At 45.8% G+C, this 16,984-nt stretch overlaps 1 protein-coding gene across 6 annotated transcripts in view; it reads right to left on the reverse strand.

Annotated features, from left to right (window-relative positions):
* The window catches only part of STXBP5L (syntaxin binding protein 5L), a 3,950,894-nt gene that overhangs the window by 21,282 nt on the left and 3,912,628 nt on the right, over nt 1-16,984 (reverse strand). For all 6 annotated transcript variants that reach the window (XM_069635832.1, XM_069635831.1, XM_069635829.1 and 3 more), the window contains one exon: nt 1,326-1,546. In XM_069635832.1, the coding sequence (XP_069491933.1) occupies nt 1,326-1,546 (221 nt within the window). The remainder of the gene's footprint in view (nt 1-1,325; nt 1,547-16,984) is intronic.

Below are 16,984 nucleotides of genomic sequence, written 5' to 3' on the forward strand. Positions count from 1 at the left end.
GTTTACTCTTCACCTGCCTTCGAATTGGTAAATGAAAGTGTAGTACTCTATGGGCCTGATTCACAGAACATTTTTCAATGGGATTGCGCCATTATAAAAAAGCTTCTGTGAATCAGAGCCTATGTGGTTTTAGTAGAATTGACACTTTCCCATACACAATGCATAGAAAATTCACCTTCTTCAAAAGAAAGCTCAAACGTAGAACGATGTGTGTTTCATTTGTGAAAAAAATTGCACTCAAAACTGACCTTTAAAAGTGTGGCAAATCCACTTTTCGAAACATCAGACGAATTGCGATTTATCCAGGATAAACCCCTGATGTTTCAATAAAGGTGATGTGGGCTTCACCTCAAACCCATCCTGTGACCTGGCAGAAAATTGCTAAGGACACCACAGCAATCAACAGAGCTTAGCAAGGAAGGTGCCATACCTAGGGCCCATTACGAATACTCGTGTTTCATTTGTGGTTGTCTATCCTTGGACTTTTCCTACATGTTCTAAACAAATGTATGTACACTTTGGTCCCGATATGGGGGTTCGTTGAAGGAGGCAAAACACGAGCACCAGCCAAGTAGGAAGTCAATCTGCGCTGGTGCTACCTCTGACCCTCTCATCCCCGCCTTCACTAAACCTAGTGGCTGAACCCACTACTCAATTTTGTGAATGGCGGGGGCTAGTGGTGGTAGCTTTAATACCTGTACCGCAGCTTGACTGGCAGTAGCCTCCCTTCCACTGTCCTTTTAAGCCTCCATGGGGACCCGCACTGATTCCCTTAGATCAGATAGCAACATATTTGCAGCCATACAGGGGCAATTCTTTTGTTAGCTTAAGGCCGGGGTGGAGGGTGGGCTTGACCACTGCCAGCTCCCAGATGATAGGTTGACTGATGAGGTAGCGTTATTTGCTGTGAGAAAGCCATCTGCCAGAAATGCTTCTGCCAGGTGCATAACTTCCTCTCAGCGAGAGGGTCTTCCTATCTCAAGGGTGCTGGTACCTTTCATTGAAGTTTTTGTAGTAACCAGTTGTCTGAATCTGACCTAAATGATTTTCTTCATGTGTATTTCTGAACTTGTACTGAGGTCACTCAGAATAAAGGGGCCAAACACTAGAGCAGGGTCCACGTATTTCGGTGAATTCGATAGACTACCCACTCCTGATGAAGATACGTTCTATGAAACACAATTTTACAAGGCCCTCCTTTTCACTTGACCACAACTCTAGAACTCTTTCTCCCAGCATTTTACAAACTATAAAAATATGCCAAAATAGGCTTAGCTTCAGAGATTAAGCATGTGGCTCTTCAGTTTTATCAGAGTAGTCGGTACCTCGTGTGCATGTTTGGAGAAGGCCTCTGCACTGTACATCATGCCGGCTGTCTTCTCTTCCAATTCGCCAAGCCTCTGTCCTCTCTCGTCCAAGGCAATTCGTGTGCGGGCCAAGTCCCCCACAACTCCTACTGCTGCACCTTTTACTCCCTCAAACCCACCAGGTCCAGGAATATGCTGGGCGAGGCTCCGAGACGCCTTCCCTGCAGAGGCCTCACCAACTAGGACGGAGAGAAAATGAGAGGTGAATTAAACGTGAGTAGAACATTCCCATGTGCTTCATACATTCGTGGTGGCATTTGTTTTAATATAACCTTCGTTTTATTTATCAATACATTTTAAAAACTATAAAGCAGCATATAGCCTTCAACTAGAGCAGCAATAAAGAAAAATAACAAAAGTTAATTACGGAAAATGATGCAGTTCCATCCTTATTGCAACGCAATTTCCCAGGTGGATAAGAAAAAGAGCACCCAAACCAATGATTTGTGAGACAGGTTTTCAGATATCTACAAGGAGAACACACACTTCATTTATTCCAATGATCCTTTTCAACTTCATCAATCTGTCCTTGTTTGCATGCTGGCAAATACTCTGTCCACATACTACCAACCACAATTACTTCTCTTACCATTTGCTCCACTAACAGTGCCTCCTCGTTCACCACCCATTTAAACATATCCTTCTTCGATCTCTCAAAACTGGAAGGGAAGAGTCAATCCAGTGTTGGGCAATAAGCCTTTTGTACAATAATAAACCCAAGGGGACCATTTCCCAGATTTGCTTATGCTCTTTTTTAGATAGCAGAATACCAAGGATATTTTGAGTGAACACAAATTACCCCAACTTGTACAGTCCTTGAGATAGACAGTTCCAGTCTTCCACGCCCGCTGCAAACAGGCACAGGACCATATCATATGAATAAAGCTTACCACGTCTGACCACATCTAGTGCATTTGAGTTGAACGCTCTGGATCCGTATATTTGTTTGAAAAAAGAAAAAACAAATGGGAGATATATTTGAAAATCGTCTATATGAAAATGTTGAATAAATCCCCCATTCAGTGTCATTATAGTGAACAAGGGCTGCGGGGGCCGCAGGGTTGTCCCCCCCCCCACCCTTGTTTACTATAATGCCATCAGGTGGTGCAGGTGTGTCCACCCGCTCCCTATTTAATAAAGTTTTAAAAAGAAAAAAAAGAGGACCCTGCAGCTCCGGCTCCCATTTGCGTTGCAGAGGGATGCAGGAGATGGCGGGACAAAAGGAGGTGTGCCGCCCAGAGGTAAGTAAGGGGGTGAGGACAGTGGGTTGTCAGAAATGTCTGTGTGAGGGAAAACCGAAGGTTATTTTCGGTCAAATAACTTGTTTGTTTTCTCCCTCAGACATTTCACTGGTTATCCCGAACGCTCAGGTCTACATGTATTAATCATCTCTAGAGTGAGATCCCTCTGTGCAATATTTTAAGCTGAATCAATTTAAACATGTTTGCCTCAAATGAGCAATATCCTCTCCAACTTTGTATGCAAAAATAATTGCAGCCTGCGTCACATTCCCATTTTAAATTTAAGTCAGTACATTCATGGCATACCATGGAGGAAAAGGTATTGTATATTTATTTATTTATTTATTACATTTGTTAAACGCCCAGACCCTCGGGGTATAACAGCATTGTTACAGACATCTTATGGTAAAATCCAACAGTATTACATTTACATAAACAACATTGGTACACAATTTACATAGGTGAATACAAAGCATGGTTCCTTTCAATATTTAGAGGTTCTGGTATTGGTCTACCCTAGGGGGCCTCTGTCTAGACCTGCAGAGGGTGGGATTTTATAGGATGTGTGGGATAGATATTATTTATTAAAGCCAGGTTTTTTGTGATTTTTTGAAGCATTAGAAGGAGTTTTCACTTTTAATGTTAACTGGAAGCTCATTCCATAATTTCTGGGCCATGACTAAGAAACTGCTGCCTCCTGCTCTGGAGCTTTTGAAACAAGGACAGCAAGGAGTGCTTTTTTGTTGGATCTGAGAGTTCTCTTGGATTCTTTTTTGCTTATCGAATTATTTAAATAAATTGGAGCTTTACTAGTGAGGCATTTTTGGGTGAGACACAGTGCTTTAAAGATGGGTCTTGCCTTGATAGGTAGCCAGTGTGTCTCTCTCCTAAAGTTAGAGATGTGGTCAGACTTCTCGATTCCTAGGGCTGCTTGTAACGCTTTGTTTTGCATTCATTGTAGTTTCCCTAGTTTGGCATTGGAAGTCCCTACTAGGAGTACGTTACAATAGTCCAACTTGGAAAGAATTAACGCTCTTGCTAATGTGATGCAATTTATCGGCGTAAGGTACTGTTGACTCAATGCAATCAATTTGGAAGTGTAGGATGTAGACGCTGATAAAGTGCTTATTTGTCTGGTCATTGTAAGGTTAGCATCCAAATAAACTCCTAGGGTTTCGACCTATTTCAATACAGGGATCAGGGTGCCATCAATATTGATAGCTGAGTAGTGTGAATTGAGTGCGCTGATTTTGTTTTGGGAGCCCACGATGAGAATTTCTGTTTTCTCATCGTTGAGGCAGAGGCTGTTTAGCGCCATCCAATTTTGGATTATTGCATATATCTTGTTAATAGTCATGGTGTCCTGGTCATAGTCTCCTTAAATAGGAATAAGGATCTGGGTGTCATCTGCAAAATTTGTGTAGATGACACCCATAGCATCCAACGCAGAGAATAGGAGCTTTGTGTATGCATTGTATAGGGTGGGCGAACGACAGGACCCTTGGGGTACGCCGATGGGGACTGGTATGGGATCGGCCGCCTCTTTACCAATGCTTACTCTAGATGGACGTTCAGCTAGAAAGGATTTCACCCACAGAGTAGCATCGTTAGAAAAGCAGAAATCATTGGCTAGCGTGGCGCAGAGTTTGTCATGGTCGACCAAGTCGAAAGCTGCGGAAAGATCTAATAGTAGTAGTATTCATAGTTTACCTGAGCCCCTAATGGTGTCTATCTGGATTTTCAGATCCAGGAGAGCCGTTTCTGTACTGTGGTTGGGCCTGAATCTGGACTGTCTATCTCTGAGGAGTTGATTTTGTTCAAGATGGGCTTGAATTTGATTGTAAGCTATTTTGTCAATAATCTTGAGCAGAAATGGTACCGTGGTTATTGGATGGTAGTTGGTGGGTACTGTTGCATCAATAGATGTTTTATTTAGTAGTGGGGTCACCCACGCTTCTTTTATGGTTGCCGGGACTGTATTAGTATTGAAAGAGGCGTTCACAAAGTTTGTAATGATAGGGGTGAGGAGAGGGGCGCAGAGTTTATGTAGGTGGGCAGGGAAGTTATCTCCTTTGCAGTTTGAGGCTTTTAGTTTAGAAATAGTGTCTGCCACTATATCTTGTGTCACTGGGGTAAATTGGAAACTTAGGTTCATATTTTCCTCTGTTTTATTGGGATTGGTATTCAGTGCATTTTTTTCGGCTAGGATTTTTCTTTTTGTGAGGATTTTAATTTGGAGTAGCTCAATTTTGGATGCTTGCAAGTCTAATTCCTTATTAAACAAGAAACTCTTGTTTATCAGCAGAGCGTGTTTTGGTTGTTAAAGGTGCTACTGTATCAATAGTGGTGGTAAGGCACTTATGGTTGGTCTCTGCTAGGGGACACGGGTCGTTGCTTGTGACCATGTTGGATGATAGTGCATCAGTTATAATGGGGGCTAGGTTCTCAATAGTGAGCTTACAGGTATTTCTCGTTTCGTAAGTATATGTTACTTTGGTCATGGGGTGGGGCTTATCTCCTTTCTAATAAGAGAGAAGTTGATGCTATGGTAGTCCGTCTAGTCCAGGGGTTCAATTGACTCAATAGATATTTTGGAGTTGAGCGTAAGTATCCAATCCAAAGTTCGTTCTTTGGTATGGGTAGGGGCATTGACTAACTGTGTAAAGTTCATATCTGTGAGTGCCGTATAAAGGGCTTCTGCTTTAGAGTCTTGCTTATCATTGAAGTCTAAGTTAATGTCACCTAGAATGATACATTTAGTATTCGGTTTGATGTGGGGAGCTAGCATCAAAAAGGTATGTCTAGGTCCGGGTGGGTGTTGCTATTGGGTGATCTGTAGGTGACCAAGTAGTTGAATGTGGTATTCTGGTCAGTTGCGAGTATGTCTAAGCGGAGTTCGTAGCCTGCTATTTCTTCAATAGGCAAGATCTAATTTGCAGGTTTGATTTGGCTATTATGGCCACACCACCTCCATGTGCGATAGCTCTATCTGACCTGATGATGTTGTAATCTGGTTTGATGGCCTGAGCTAGTAGGGGTCCAGAAGCTTGTTGCAACCAAGTTTCTGTAAATACTAGTAGGTCTAGTTGTTGTTCGATAATAAGGTAATTCATTTCAATGGCGTGCCCTCCTAATGATCGGGCATTGATAAGGGCACCCTTAATGTTACAAGATGGCTTTATAGGGGGCTCTGATGTGCAGATTTGGGACTGATCAGCAGTAGCATTAGTAGGATGTTTAGCTAAGGCTCCAGTGGGCGTCTTATGTTGTTTGTTGCTAGGCCAGGGTTTGGGCTTAGTCTGTATGGGGAGAGCACAAGATGAATTGTAGTTAGTGGGGGTCAGGTAGGTGCATGCTCTTAGGCGGTGTAGTCTAATAGTCCCCTGAATCGGATAGGTGGTCGAGTTGAATGTATTATTAGGGGCGTAGACCTGATCTATCAAGGATGTGAACTCTGTAGACACTAAGTTCTTGTCGCATTTAGTGGATCGTAGGGTATTGAGGTAGTTCTGGCTAGGCAGAAAAGGAGGTGTGGGTAGGAAGGGTACAAAAAAGGTAGCAGGCGCCCCTCTCTCGAAAGAACACGCATAATGACCTATTCAGTGGTTATTAACCACATTGAGAGTTTGCAGCCATCTGCTTTTTGCTCACTGTACCTTTCACAGATGGGAAATATCCATTTGCATATCAGTTTTTTTCCCGCCCACAAGAGCAGTCCAGCACCGAAATGCTATGGCAATTCTCTTCTGAACAAGAGTACCAACAGCAACCCCATACACGTGTTTCAGCCTTGTTGGGGCTTATCAGTGAGGTGAAGCTGCACCTCTCTGAGCACAGTGAGCAGGGAGTCCACGTCTGGTTGCCCCCAGGTAATTTAGGGTGACCAACCACAAGTTCCTTCCAAAAATACAAAAAAGGTAGCAGGCGCCCCTCTCTCGAAAGAACACGGCATGATAACCTGTTCAGTGGTTATTAACCACATTGAGAGTTCGCAGCCATCTGCTTTTTGCTCACTGTACCTTTCACAGATGGGAAATAACCATTTGCATATCAGTCTTTGTCCCGCTCAAAAGGGGACAAGCATGACTAAGTCCTCGGGTGTATAATACAGGCAAAGTGAGATGCAAAGCACAATAACTACAGGTTATGCTAGGTGTGCAGTACACTTGGGCAAGGCAAAATGCAAAAACACAATAACTGCAAGTTGGGCTAGAAGTGCGGTACATTTGGGCAAGGCAGGATACAAAACACAATGGCTGCAGGTTGGGCTAGATGCGCGGTGCACTTGGGCATAGGTAGGTGAAAGTTGGGGCCTTGCAGGCTCAGCGGCAGTGCCGGGAGCATGTTAAGATGATGCTGTGGGAAGCAAGTAAATCTTGTGGAGGGGCTAGTAGGCAAATAGATTCAGTCTTCGGTGCTGAGCTCTAATGAGTGAACAGTGATTACGTGCACACTAGGTATGAGTGGAAGAAGGCGGCATGTGAATTGCAAAGTTCTGACGGTAGTATCCTAGGTGGCCTTAAACAACAGGTAGGGCATAGTTCATTACGGCGATGATCTGGAGCTGAGGGTAGAAAGGGTTTGAAGAAGCGGCAATGCACTTGTTAACAACGGACGTTGTAGGACTCAAAGAAAGCAATGCTTACCTTCTGAATGGCGGGTGCGTGCAGAACGGAGGGGCCGCAGGCTGCTCCGTAGCAAACAGGACCTTCTGCTGCGGGCCTTACACGGATGGGCTGGCTTCCCCCTGCCGGCGTAGGGGATAGGCTTATAAGCCTATGATGCTCCTGGTTGCTAAGCAACTGTAGTAAGTACAGAGCACGTAAGCTGGGGCGGCCATTTTCTTCAGCTGTTGGGGCCTGGTGGCAGGTCTACACACAGCAATGGCGGTCTGCCTGATCAGTGAACTCCCTCACATATGATCATTTTTTTTCCATTCCCTCAAGAGTGATGCCAAAGTTTCCAGCTATATTGATCTGGAGGCTCTTCTCATGGGCACTACTCCCGAGGGGCCAAGACTGGCCCAGCACCCTCGGAAGCAGACCCGTCTTCGGACCCAGCAGACCCCTACAGGGGCCCTTTGGACCGTGTCCTGGCGCCTTTGACGCCAAGCTCATGAAAGGTTTCAGTCCCGGCGCCGCGCTCGCTTACCTCATCCAATGGTGATCACGTCTAAGCTCACCGCGGCCTTCACTACGGCTGCATCCAGCACCTGAAAGGGAAAAAGACATAGTTAGAGGTGCCCGAGCAGAAGCGGTCGCAACGCCGTTATACTTACGAGCCTCTGCACGTGCAGCAGCAGCGGCATCGCCCACAGCCTTCCAGCACCTGAAAGGAAGGAAAGACATTGTTAAAGGTGCCCATTTTGGAAAAGACCACAGTTCTGTTATTCATACGTGCCTCCGCACGTGCAGCAGCGACAGCATCGTCCAACAGCGTCTCTGCACCTAAAAGACTATACAAAAGGACTCTACGCCTACACACTGAACTCATCCAGTGACGTAACTGGATTCCATGCACCCCTGCACCAGAAGCAGGATGGAGAGCTCAGCTTTACCAAGCCTAAGGTAAGAGCTCGCTGAGACTAGTTGAGAGCCTAGAAGTGGGAGAAGCAGAAGACTGGGGGGGAACCTTATCCCACCACTTAGGTATTTACCCCTTTTCTTCCACCTACAGAAAACTTACCTCACAAGCCAGGCAGTGCATATTCGGAGGTCCCGTCCAGAGTGCATTCCGAGCCCGGTGCCGCAGTCCAGTCTGGGTCAGCGCCTCCGTAGGAACCAGGTGAGCGTTACAGAACGCAAAGCCTACCAAAAAAATTCCTACCCAGGCGCTATGGAAACTTCCGACACAGACCAATTGGCCCAGTTGTTGGGGGAATTGAGGGCCGAAGTCCATGCTGCTCGCCAGGAAACAAACGCCCTTAGGAGGGAATTGATAGTGTCAAAAGAACGAACTGATGGACTCGCTAGACAGTTATTACAGAGTCAATCAGGACAATCCCCTCTACCTAACTCAGGGGGGAATTATACCCCAGTGGCTTCAGCCAATCCGTTTCAAATCAACCTACCTGTAAATGTGCCATTGGCACCACCTGAACGCTATTCTGGTGACCCTAAAAGATTTGCAGTGTTTATAAATCAATGCCGTTTGCACTTTCTTTGTAGACCCGCAGCCTTTCCGACGGACCAGACCAAGGTAGCCTTTGTACTTTCGTATCTTAGCGGCAGTGCCGCGGATTGGTCGATCCCTCTGGTTACACAGGATGATCCAATCCTTCGGGACTTCCCCGCCTTCCAGGCCAGTATGGAAAGACTTTTTGCAAGGCATTCCCAGGGGCAGGCCTCTGGACAACAAACTCCTTTCCCTACGACAGGGCAACCAGGACCTATTAGCCTACATTGCATCTTTTAATAGGTTAACCGTGGAAACTAGATGGCCTGAGGATAAAAGGATCACGCTATTTCACAGAGGTCTACGTGGTGAACTTAAAGACGTCCTGGCCCAGGTCGTGAACCCTCCTCAGGACTGCGCAGATTATATTGATTTGGTGGTCCAATTGGATCATAGGCTCCAAAATAGAAAGGCGGACCGATCCAGGTTTGAAACTCGAGTATTCACTAAAACTCAAAGCAACGCCAAAGGGGTTGACGCCATAGAACCTATGCAGATTGGGGTCGTAAAGGGCCCCATAACCCAGAAAGAGCGTGACAGGAGACGACAAATGCAACTGTGTCTCTATTGTGGAAACCCAGGACACTTCCTTCGAAATTGCCCGGTAAAACCACCAAAGAAGACAGTAGGAGCTTCTGACAAGAATTCTGAAAAGCCTGAGCCGGGAAACGACCTCGCCCGACAAGTGTAGAGGTCAGCTTGCCGAGCTTAAAAACCAGTTCTTTGACCTCGCACTTCATAATGCCGATGGTCCTCGTAAACCCAAAGCAACCAGAACGTTTGCATGCTATGAAGGCATACATCGACAGCGGAGCAATAGGAAATTACGTGGACCGCGAATTGGCTTCCAGGATGAACTTACCTCTTTGTCCAAAGGTGGTTAAAGACGTCATTACCACGGTGGATGGGACGGAAATCGCCTCCGGGCCGGTAACCCATACCACTACCGAAGTGACGTTACTAGGCCAAGACGGGCATCGGGAGGTAATTGTGTTTGACGTGATCAAGGCTCCTCAATTCCAAGTACTTCTAGGGATTCCTTGGTTGGAGAGACACAATCCTCAGATTGATTGGCGAGCAAAGACGATAATGTTCCCAGAGTGTGCACCAACTTGTTATCCATGACCCAACATTGGCCTAGCGTCAGTAACTGCTGACGGTCCACAATTACCTCTAGAGTATAGATAGTTCCAAGATGTTTTTCAAAAGGAACAGGCTAACACCTTGCCGCCCCACAGATCATACGATTGTCATATAGATCTGCTACCCGGTGCAACTCCCCCTTGCAGTAGGATTTACGCCCTTACCGAGTCTGAGAACCTTCATCTGCGACAGTATTTAGACCAGTACCTGGCCAATGGCTTTATCCGTCCATCTAAGTCCCCTGCATCCTCGGCTCTGTTCTCCCAGAACTTGACCAAGTGAAAAACGCCTGTATTTATACTAAGCTTGATCTCCGGGGAGCTTACCACTTGGTAAGGGTCAAGGAAGGAGATGAATGGAAGATGGCATTTCGCACCAAGTATGGGCTATTTGAATATCAAGTGATGCCCTTCGGACTATGCAATGCACCGGCCGCCTTTCAATATTTCATGAATGATGTCCTCAGAGAGCTCATTGATGTCTGCGTTGTCGTCTACATAGATGACATTCTTGTATACTCATCTTCAGAAGCTGACCATCGAAATCATGTCAGAGCGGTCCTTGAAAAACTTCGCCAACATAAACTTTTTGCCAAGCTTGAAAAATGTGTTTTTCATGTCACTGAGGTCGAATTTTTGGGATTCATTCTGTCACCCAAAGGAGTCCACATGGACTCAAGAAAAGTTGACGCTATCCTCAAATGGCCATCTCCTACTTCCGTGAAAGGCGTTCAAAGCATGCTTGGCTTTGCCAATTTTTACCGCAGATTTATTCCAGAGTTTTCACGAGTGGTACAACCCATCACCGCCCTCTTAAGAAAAAATAAACGCTTCGAATGGTCTGCAGAAGCAGAACAAGCCTTCCAAGAGCTAAAGGCTAAATTGACTTCGGCGCCAATTCTGAAACACCCACGCCCGGACCTCCCTTACATCGTTGAAACCGACGCCTCCAGCTTAGCAATGGGAGCTCTCCTATCACAAAGAGATCCAGAGACTAACCAACTGCATCCTGTGGCATTCTGGTCTCGAAAGTTCTCAGCGCCAGAGATCAACTACACCATCACAGACAAAGAGCTTCTTGCGATGAAATCCGCCTTTAAGGCCTGGCAGCATTATCTCCTTGGGGCCAGACACACCGTCACAGTGATCACAGATCATCAAAATCTGCAGTATCTGAGAACCGCCAAGGCTCAATCCTCCAGACAGCTTCGCTGGGCTCTATTCTTTGCTGAATTTGACTTCGTGATCACATACCGCCCCGGCAACAAGAACGGCAAAGCGGATGTTCTTTCCCGAATTGGAATGGGAGATAACGTTGCCAATCCAGAACCTGTACCAATAATTCCTGAACAAAGGATCGTGGGTCTGATTACTTCACAATCCATCGAGGATATTGAAGAAAGAACTAAAGAACTTGTAACCTCACCAGACTTACAGAACTGGTTACAAAAAGGAAAAGATTTCACCGTAAGCAATGACTTGCCTTATTTCCAAGGACGATTGTTCCTACCACACGCCGATTTACAAAGACAGGTAATCTCCTGCTATCATGATTCATCAATTGAGGGTCACCCTGGCATTGCCAAAACCACAGAAAAGGTGAAGAGACACTTCTGGTGGCCTTCGTGGAGAAAAGACATAAAAGAATTTGTGATGTCCTGCGGTGTGTGCGCTCAAAACAAGGGTCAGAAGAAAAGGCCGGCTGGTCTTCTGCAACCATTAGACATTCCACCGTGTCCCTGGCATACCCTTTCCATGGACTTCATCACAGACTTACCCTCCTGTTCCGGGTACAACACCATTCTTGTTATTGTGGACTTGTTTTCTAAAATGGCCCACTTCATTCCACTAAAAGGTTTACCCTCAGCTTCAGTCCTAGCCAGGGTATTTCTCGAAAACATCGTCCGGCTACACGGCTTCCCGTCGGTACTAATCTCAGATAGGGGAAGCCAGTTTGTTTCCCACTTTTGGCGTAGCTGTTGTCGATTAGCTTAAATCGATGTAAGGCTTTCGACCAGCCATCATCCCCAGACCGACGGGCAAACCGAGAGAACCAACCAGACTCTTGAGCAATATTTGCGGTGCATGCTACAACAGTCAGAGAGCAACTGGAAGGACATCCTTTGGATAGCTGAATATGCATACAATAATTCAGTTCATTCGGGAACCGGGAAAAGTCCCTTTTACATCTTGTATGGGATTCATCCTCGAACCTCCAACCTTGATCCACCTCAAGATCTTGGAACACCCGCTGTGGATCAGTTGCATACTGTTATTAACCAAGCGTTTAAGGAAGCCACTGCTCATCTACAACAAGCTAAAGAAAGGTACAAGAAAGGAGCAGACCAACACCGAAGCGATGCCCCTCAATACCAGGTCGGGGATCAAGTCTGGCTGTCCACCAAACATTTATCGCTTAAAGGGCCTCGCACCTTCAACCCCAAATACCTGGGACCATATCCAATTACGGCCATAATTAATCCGGTGGCCGTTAAATTGGAATTGCCAACCCATATGAGAATACATCCAGTATTTCACGTATCTCTTTTGAAACCCATGCAACCTGGGACCAGATTGACCAGTCCTCCAGAGCCCATTCAAGTGAAAGGGGAGCCCGAATTTGAAGTAAAGGACATTCTGGACTCTAAAATCATCAAGTCGAAGCTATTCTACCTAATCGACTGGAAAGGCTACGAACCTCAGGAAAGATCATGGGAACCCTATGACCACGTTCATGCTCCTCGTCTAGTCCGGAAATTTCACCAAACCTTTCCCGATAAACCAAAACCCCCGGGGAGGACAAGTTTGGGAGGGGCCTTGAGGGGGGGTACTGTCATGGGCACTACTCCCGAGGGGCCAGGACTGGCCCAGCACCCTTGGAAGCAGAACCGTCTTCGGACCCAGCAGACCCCTACAGGGGCCCTTTGGACCGTGTCCTGGCACCATTGGCGCCAGGCTCATGAAAGGTTTCAGTCCCAGCGCCAAGGGCGCCAGGCTCATATTGTAAAACAGTGTCATCATGCTTGGGTGGACTTACCTGAGGCAGACCATGCTGCATACTTACCCAGGACAATCCAGTCTGGCTGAAGTCTCCAACCATCTGGGCTAGGAGGAACTATTTCCTTCTGGAACTCTTTTCTTACCTGGGTGGGACCGGTGGAAGAATACACACTGGAAGCACTTCTCTGCTATTTAAACCACGCCCGATGGGTTTCACGTGCTTCGCGTTATTCTGCAGCAGCAGCAGGACGCTCACTGAGTCGGCTCCTGCATTCCTGGTCCTGATACACCCTCAGCTTCCCGAGCAGCAACCTGTGGATGAGAAAGCACACAGGAACACAAACTTACCAGAATTCAGCCTCCAGAATCCAGTCTTCGAAACCTGCAAAACAAGGAATCAAGGTTAGAAATCGTGCAACACGCTTGCAGCCGCGCTCGCTTACCTCATCCAATGGTGATCACGCCTAAGCTCACTGCGGCCTTCATTCCGGCTGCATCAACGCACCTGAAAGGGAAAAAGACATAGTTAGAGGTGCCCGAGCAGAAGCGGTCGCAACGCCGTTATACTTACGAGCCTCCGCACGTGCAGCAGCAGCGGCATCGCCCACAGCCTTCCAGCACCTGAAAGGAAGGAAAGACATTGTTAAAGGTGCCCATTTCGGAAAACGGCCACAGGTCAGTGGTACTTACGTGCCTCCGCACGTGCAGCAGCGGCGGCATCGCCCACAGCCTTCCAGCACCTGAAAGGAAGGAAAGACATTGTTAAAGGTGCCCATTTTGGAAAAGACCACAGTTCCATTATTCATACATGCCTCCGCACGTGCAGCAGCGACAGCATCGTCCACCAGCGTCTCTGCACCTAAAAGACTATACAAAAGGACTCTAAGCCTACACACTGAACTCATCCAGTGACGTAACTGGATTCCATGCGCCCCTGCACCAGAAGCAGGATGGAGAGCTCAGCTTTACCAAGCCTAAGGTAAGAGCTCGCTGAGACTAGTTGAGAGCCTAGAAGTGGGAGAAGCAGAAGACTGGGGGGGAACCTTATCCCACCACTTAGGTATTTACCCCTTTTCTTCCACCTACAGAAAACCTACCTCACAAGCCAGGCAGTACATATTCGGAGGTCCCGTCCAGAGTGCATTCCGAGCCCGGTGCCGCAGTCCAGTCTGGGTCAGCGCCTCCGTAGGAACCAGGTGAGCGTTACAGCTCTGTGGGAAAGTCCAGGCAACTTTTCATTACAGCTAACTGTGACTTAACATACATCATATCAAACTCTTGTGATCTTGCATCAAACGATCTAAAAGTGCCTTCTGCACATAATTGTCCCCACATGGCACAACGCCGCTTTACCCATATATTGGCCTCAGGTCTGGATATACTCTAATGTATTTCAAGCCCATCAGCCAGCCTTCCACCCTGATCATATGGTGTTCCTACCTGAATCTTTTTTTGTATCCTCTTTTGGAACGGTTCAGTGGTCCTCTTTCTATACTTATATGCTCTCTATTAGTCATCCCGTAGGCAGAGCAAACTAGCAATGATGTACAATGTTGTCATCTTCAGAGCTTACCTTCCTTTATAAACATTCCGCTGTATATTGCAACTATGACAAAACAGTTCCAAATATGGAACTCCAACCCCACTTGTACTTACTCTTTGGTTCATACCTCTCGATGGCAGTTTCATTAAGAGACAACCCATTCCTTGTAAGTGCTTGATTGAGATCAAAAAGGGAACGGTTTGGTAAAGTACAATTAGCGAGGCAGTAGAATATTTTTTTGTTAAATATACCATAGGCATCAGGTAGATCAGGTGTTTATTTCTACCTAGCTTTTAATCTTGTCTACTCATAAACGGTATGATGTAAGATATCTCAGGCTGAGTGATAATTCTTAATTAAGTATTTAAACATACACAGCAACCATATGATCTGAGAATCCAGGTGGGGTGGCGCATGCTCTCTGTCATATATTGCACTGAGAGTGCCTAACAATGGAAATAAAAAGGACTTGGACCAATTTATGCATACCCCTGAAGTTATCCCAAAGGCCGTCTATTACCTCCATCATCTCCAGGAAAGTATTCTCAAGGTCACCAAGAAACAAAAAAGAATAGCATCCGCATAGAGTGAGGTGGCCTGTGGAGCAGCTGCCAGTGGTAAACCTCGAGTAATAAATATGTTACTTAACGTACATGCCATGATTGGTCAAACCATTGTGATAATATTCTGCTCAAAATGTTGGCATTCGTATTCAACCATGAGCGAGGTCTATGGGGTGCTGGAAAGCACGCATCCATAACTGCCTTTAGCAATACTGTTACCACAGCTGGCCTCACCAACAAAGGTAAATCACCCTCAGAATGTGCTGCGTTATACACTCCTAATAATATTGGTGGCAATATTTCTGCTTGTCTTGTAAAATTTGTGGAGAAGTCCCTGTGTACCCCATGATTTCCCAGTACTGAGCAGCATATTCGCTTGTTCTATTGCAAGAATGGTGATGGGACATTCCAACGTTTCTGCAACTAACCAATCCAGAACTGGCAACTGAGTCTCATCCAAACAGTCCTAAATTTGGTCCAAGTCAACCACTGAATCCTATTGAAAACGGTCCTTATAGAATCTATACATATTAGTAATCCCCCTCTGATTATAATGTGTAAAGCCATCTTTCCCTTTAATTTTCGTAATTAGGATGTCCCCTTTCCCACTGCACCAGCCACACAAGTAATTTTCAAGGCTTATCCACATCTCTATGTGCTGCATTAAGTATCTTGTATAATTAAACTTGCCATTGTTTGGGAATATGCCCTCTCACATTCTTCTAATACTATCTTATCTACCTTAGATATACTTGTAGTCTTACACCTAGACATCCCTTTTTGTTCTTGCTTCAATAGTAGGCAGCGTTTACAGTAACAATAAAACGCTGCCGACCAGCATGGCGCATAAAGCGGGCGGAAGCACCTTCTAGCGCATAAAGCCGGTGGGCTCCATAGGGATCCACAGCATTTGCAGCAGCATGAAAAAGCATACCGGTGCAAATGCTGTGCCATTTGTATGGCGGAGAGGAAGGAATGAAGGTGGAAACGCAAGTTTTGTTCCACCCCTCCTATTCACCATACAAATGATTGAAAATGGGGCGCATCGCAGATTATAGATGTAAAAGCCTTACGCAAGGTTTTTACATCTTTAATTTGCAGGGTGCCGGGTTGAAAATGACCCCCTCTATCTTTTGCCGCAGGTTTGTTCTTATAGCTACATAACTCAGCAATGCAAACATTCATCTTCCAATCCGGGATACAGGGCCTATGATCCTGTGCATCCTATGGGAACGTGCAGGGGGAGTACATTCCTTTGAGATGCACAGGTTTCCCCAATATCCAAATATCAAACTGTGTACAATACGTTTTATTGACAAATATTCAATCTATATGTTAAAATGTCTTCTGGGCAGTAGAATAAACAGAATAGTCCCTTTCTTGCGGATGTCTCACTCACAATATAGACATCATATTCAGCTCCCTTTGAATTCTGAAGAACATATAGGCCTCCTCTAGATGGATTTCCATGACAAGGAGGGTCTAAATCCAATATTGAGTTTAATATAATGTTTAAATCTCCACCTCAAATTGCTGGAACATCTATATGACCATGCACAACCGACAATGCCCAGTCACAAAAAAGCCTATCTTGACATTATGGGCATATGTATTTAAAAACTCCTTAACATCCAATCAACCAAAGACCCACACAATTTGGCTCTGACATCCCCACACGATTTCAAAATGTAAACGTTAACCCTGCCGCTATCCAAATAAGCCCACCTCATGCCTGCCAAGTGAAGCATGAAGAAAACACCAGGCATCTCCAGATTTGTGCAAGTTTATTGCAATCCATCTGCATTAAGAGCGTCTCCTGACCAGCATAATTTGAACATGCCCGTGCTGTAGAATGGATCGCACCCAATGCCGTTTAGCTGGGAGACCCATTTCTCTTACATTGCAGGTAAATATCCTTTTCTCTGCCAAAGATTCCTGCAAAGGACATCCCAGA

Source organism: Ambystoma mexicanum, chromosome 7p (assembly GCF_040938575.1).
Source record: "Ambystoma mexicanum isolate Mex_15411 chromosome 7p, UKY_AmexF1_1, whole genome shotgun sequence".
Classification (NCBI taxonomy): domain Eukaryota; kingdom Metazoa; phylum Chordata; class Amphibia; order Caudata; family Ambystomatidae; genus Ambystoma; species Ambystoma mexicanum.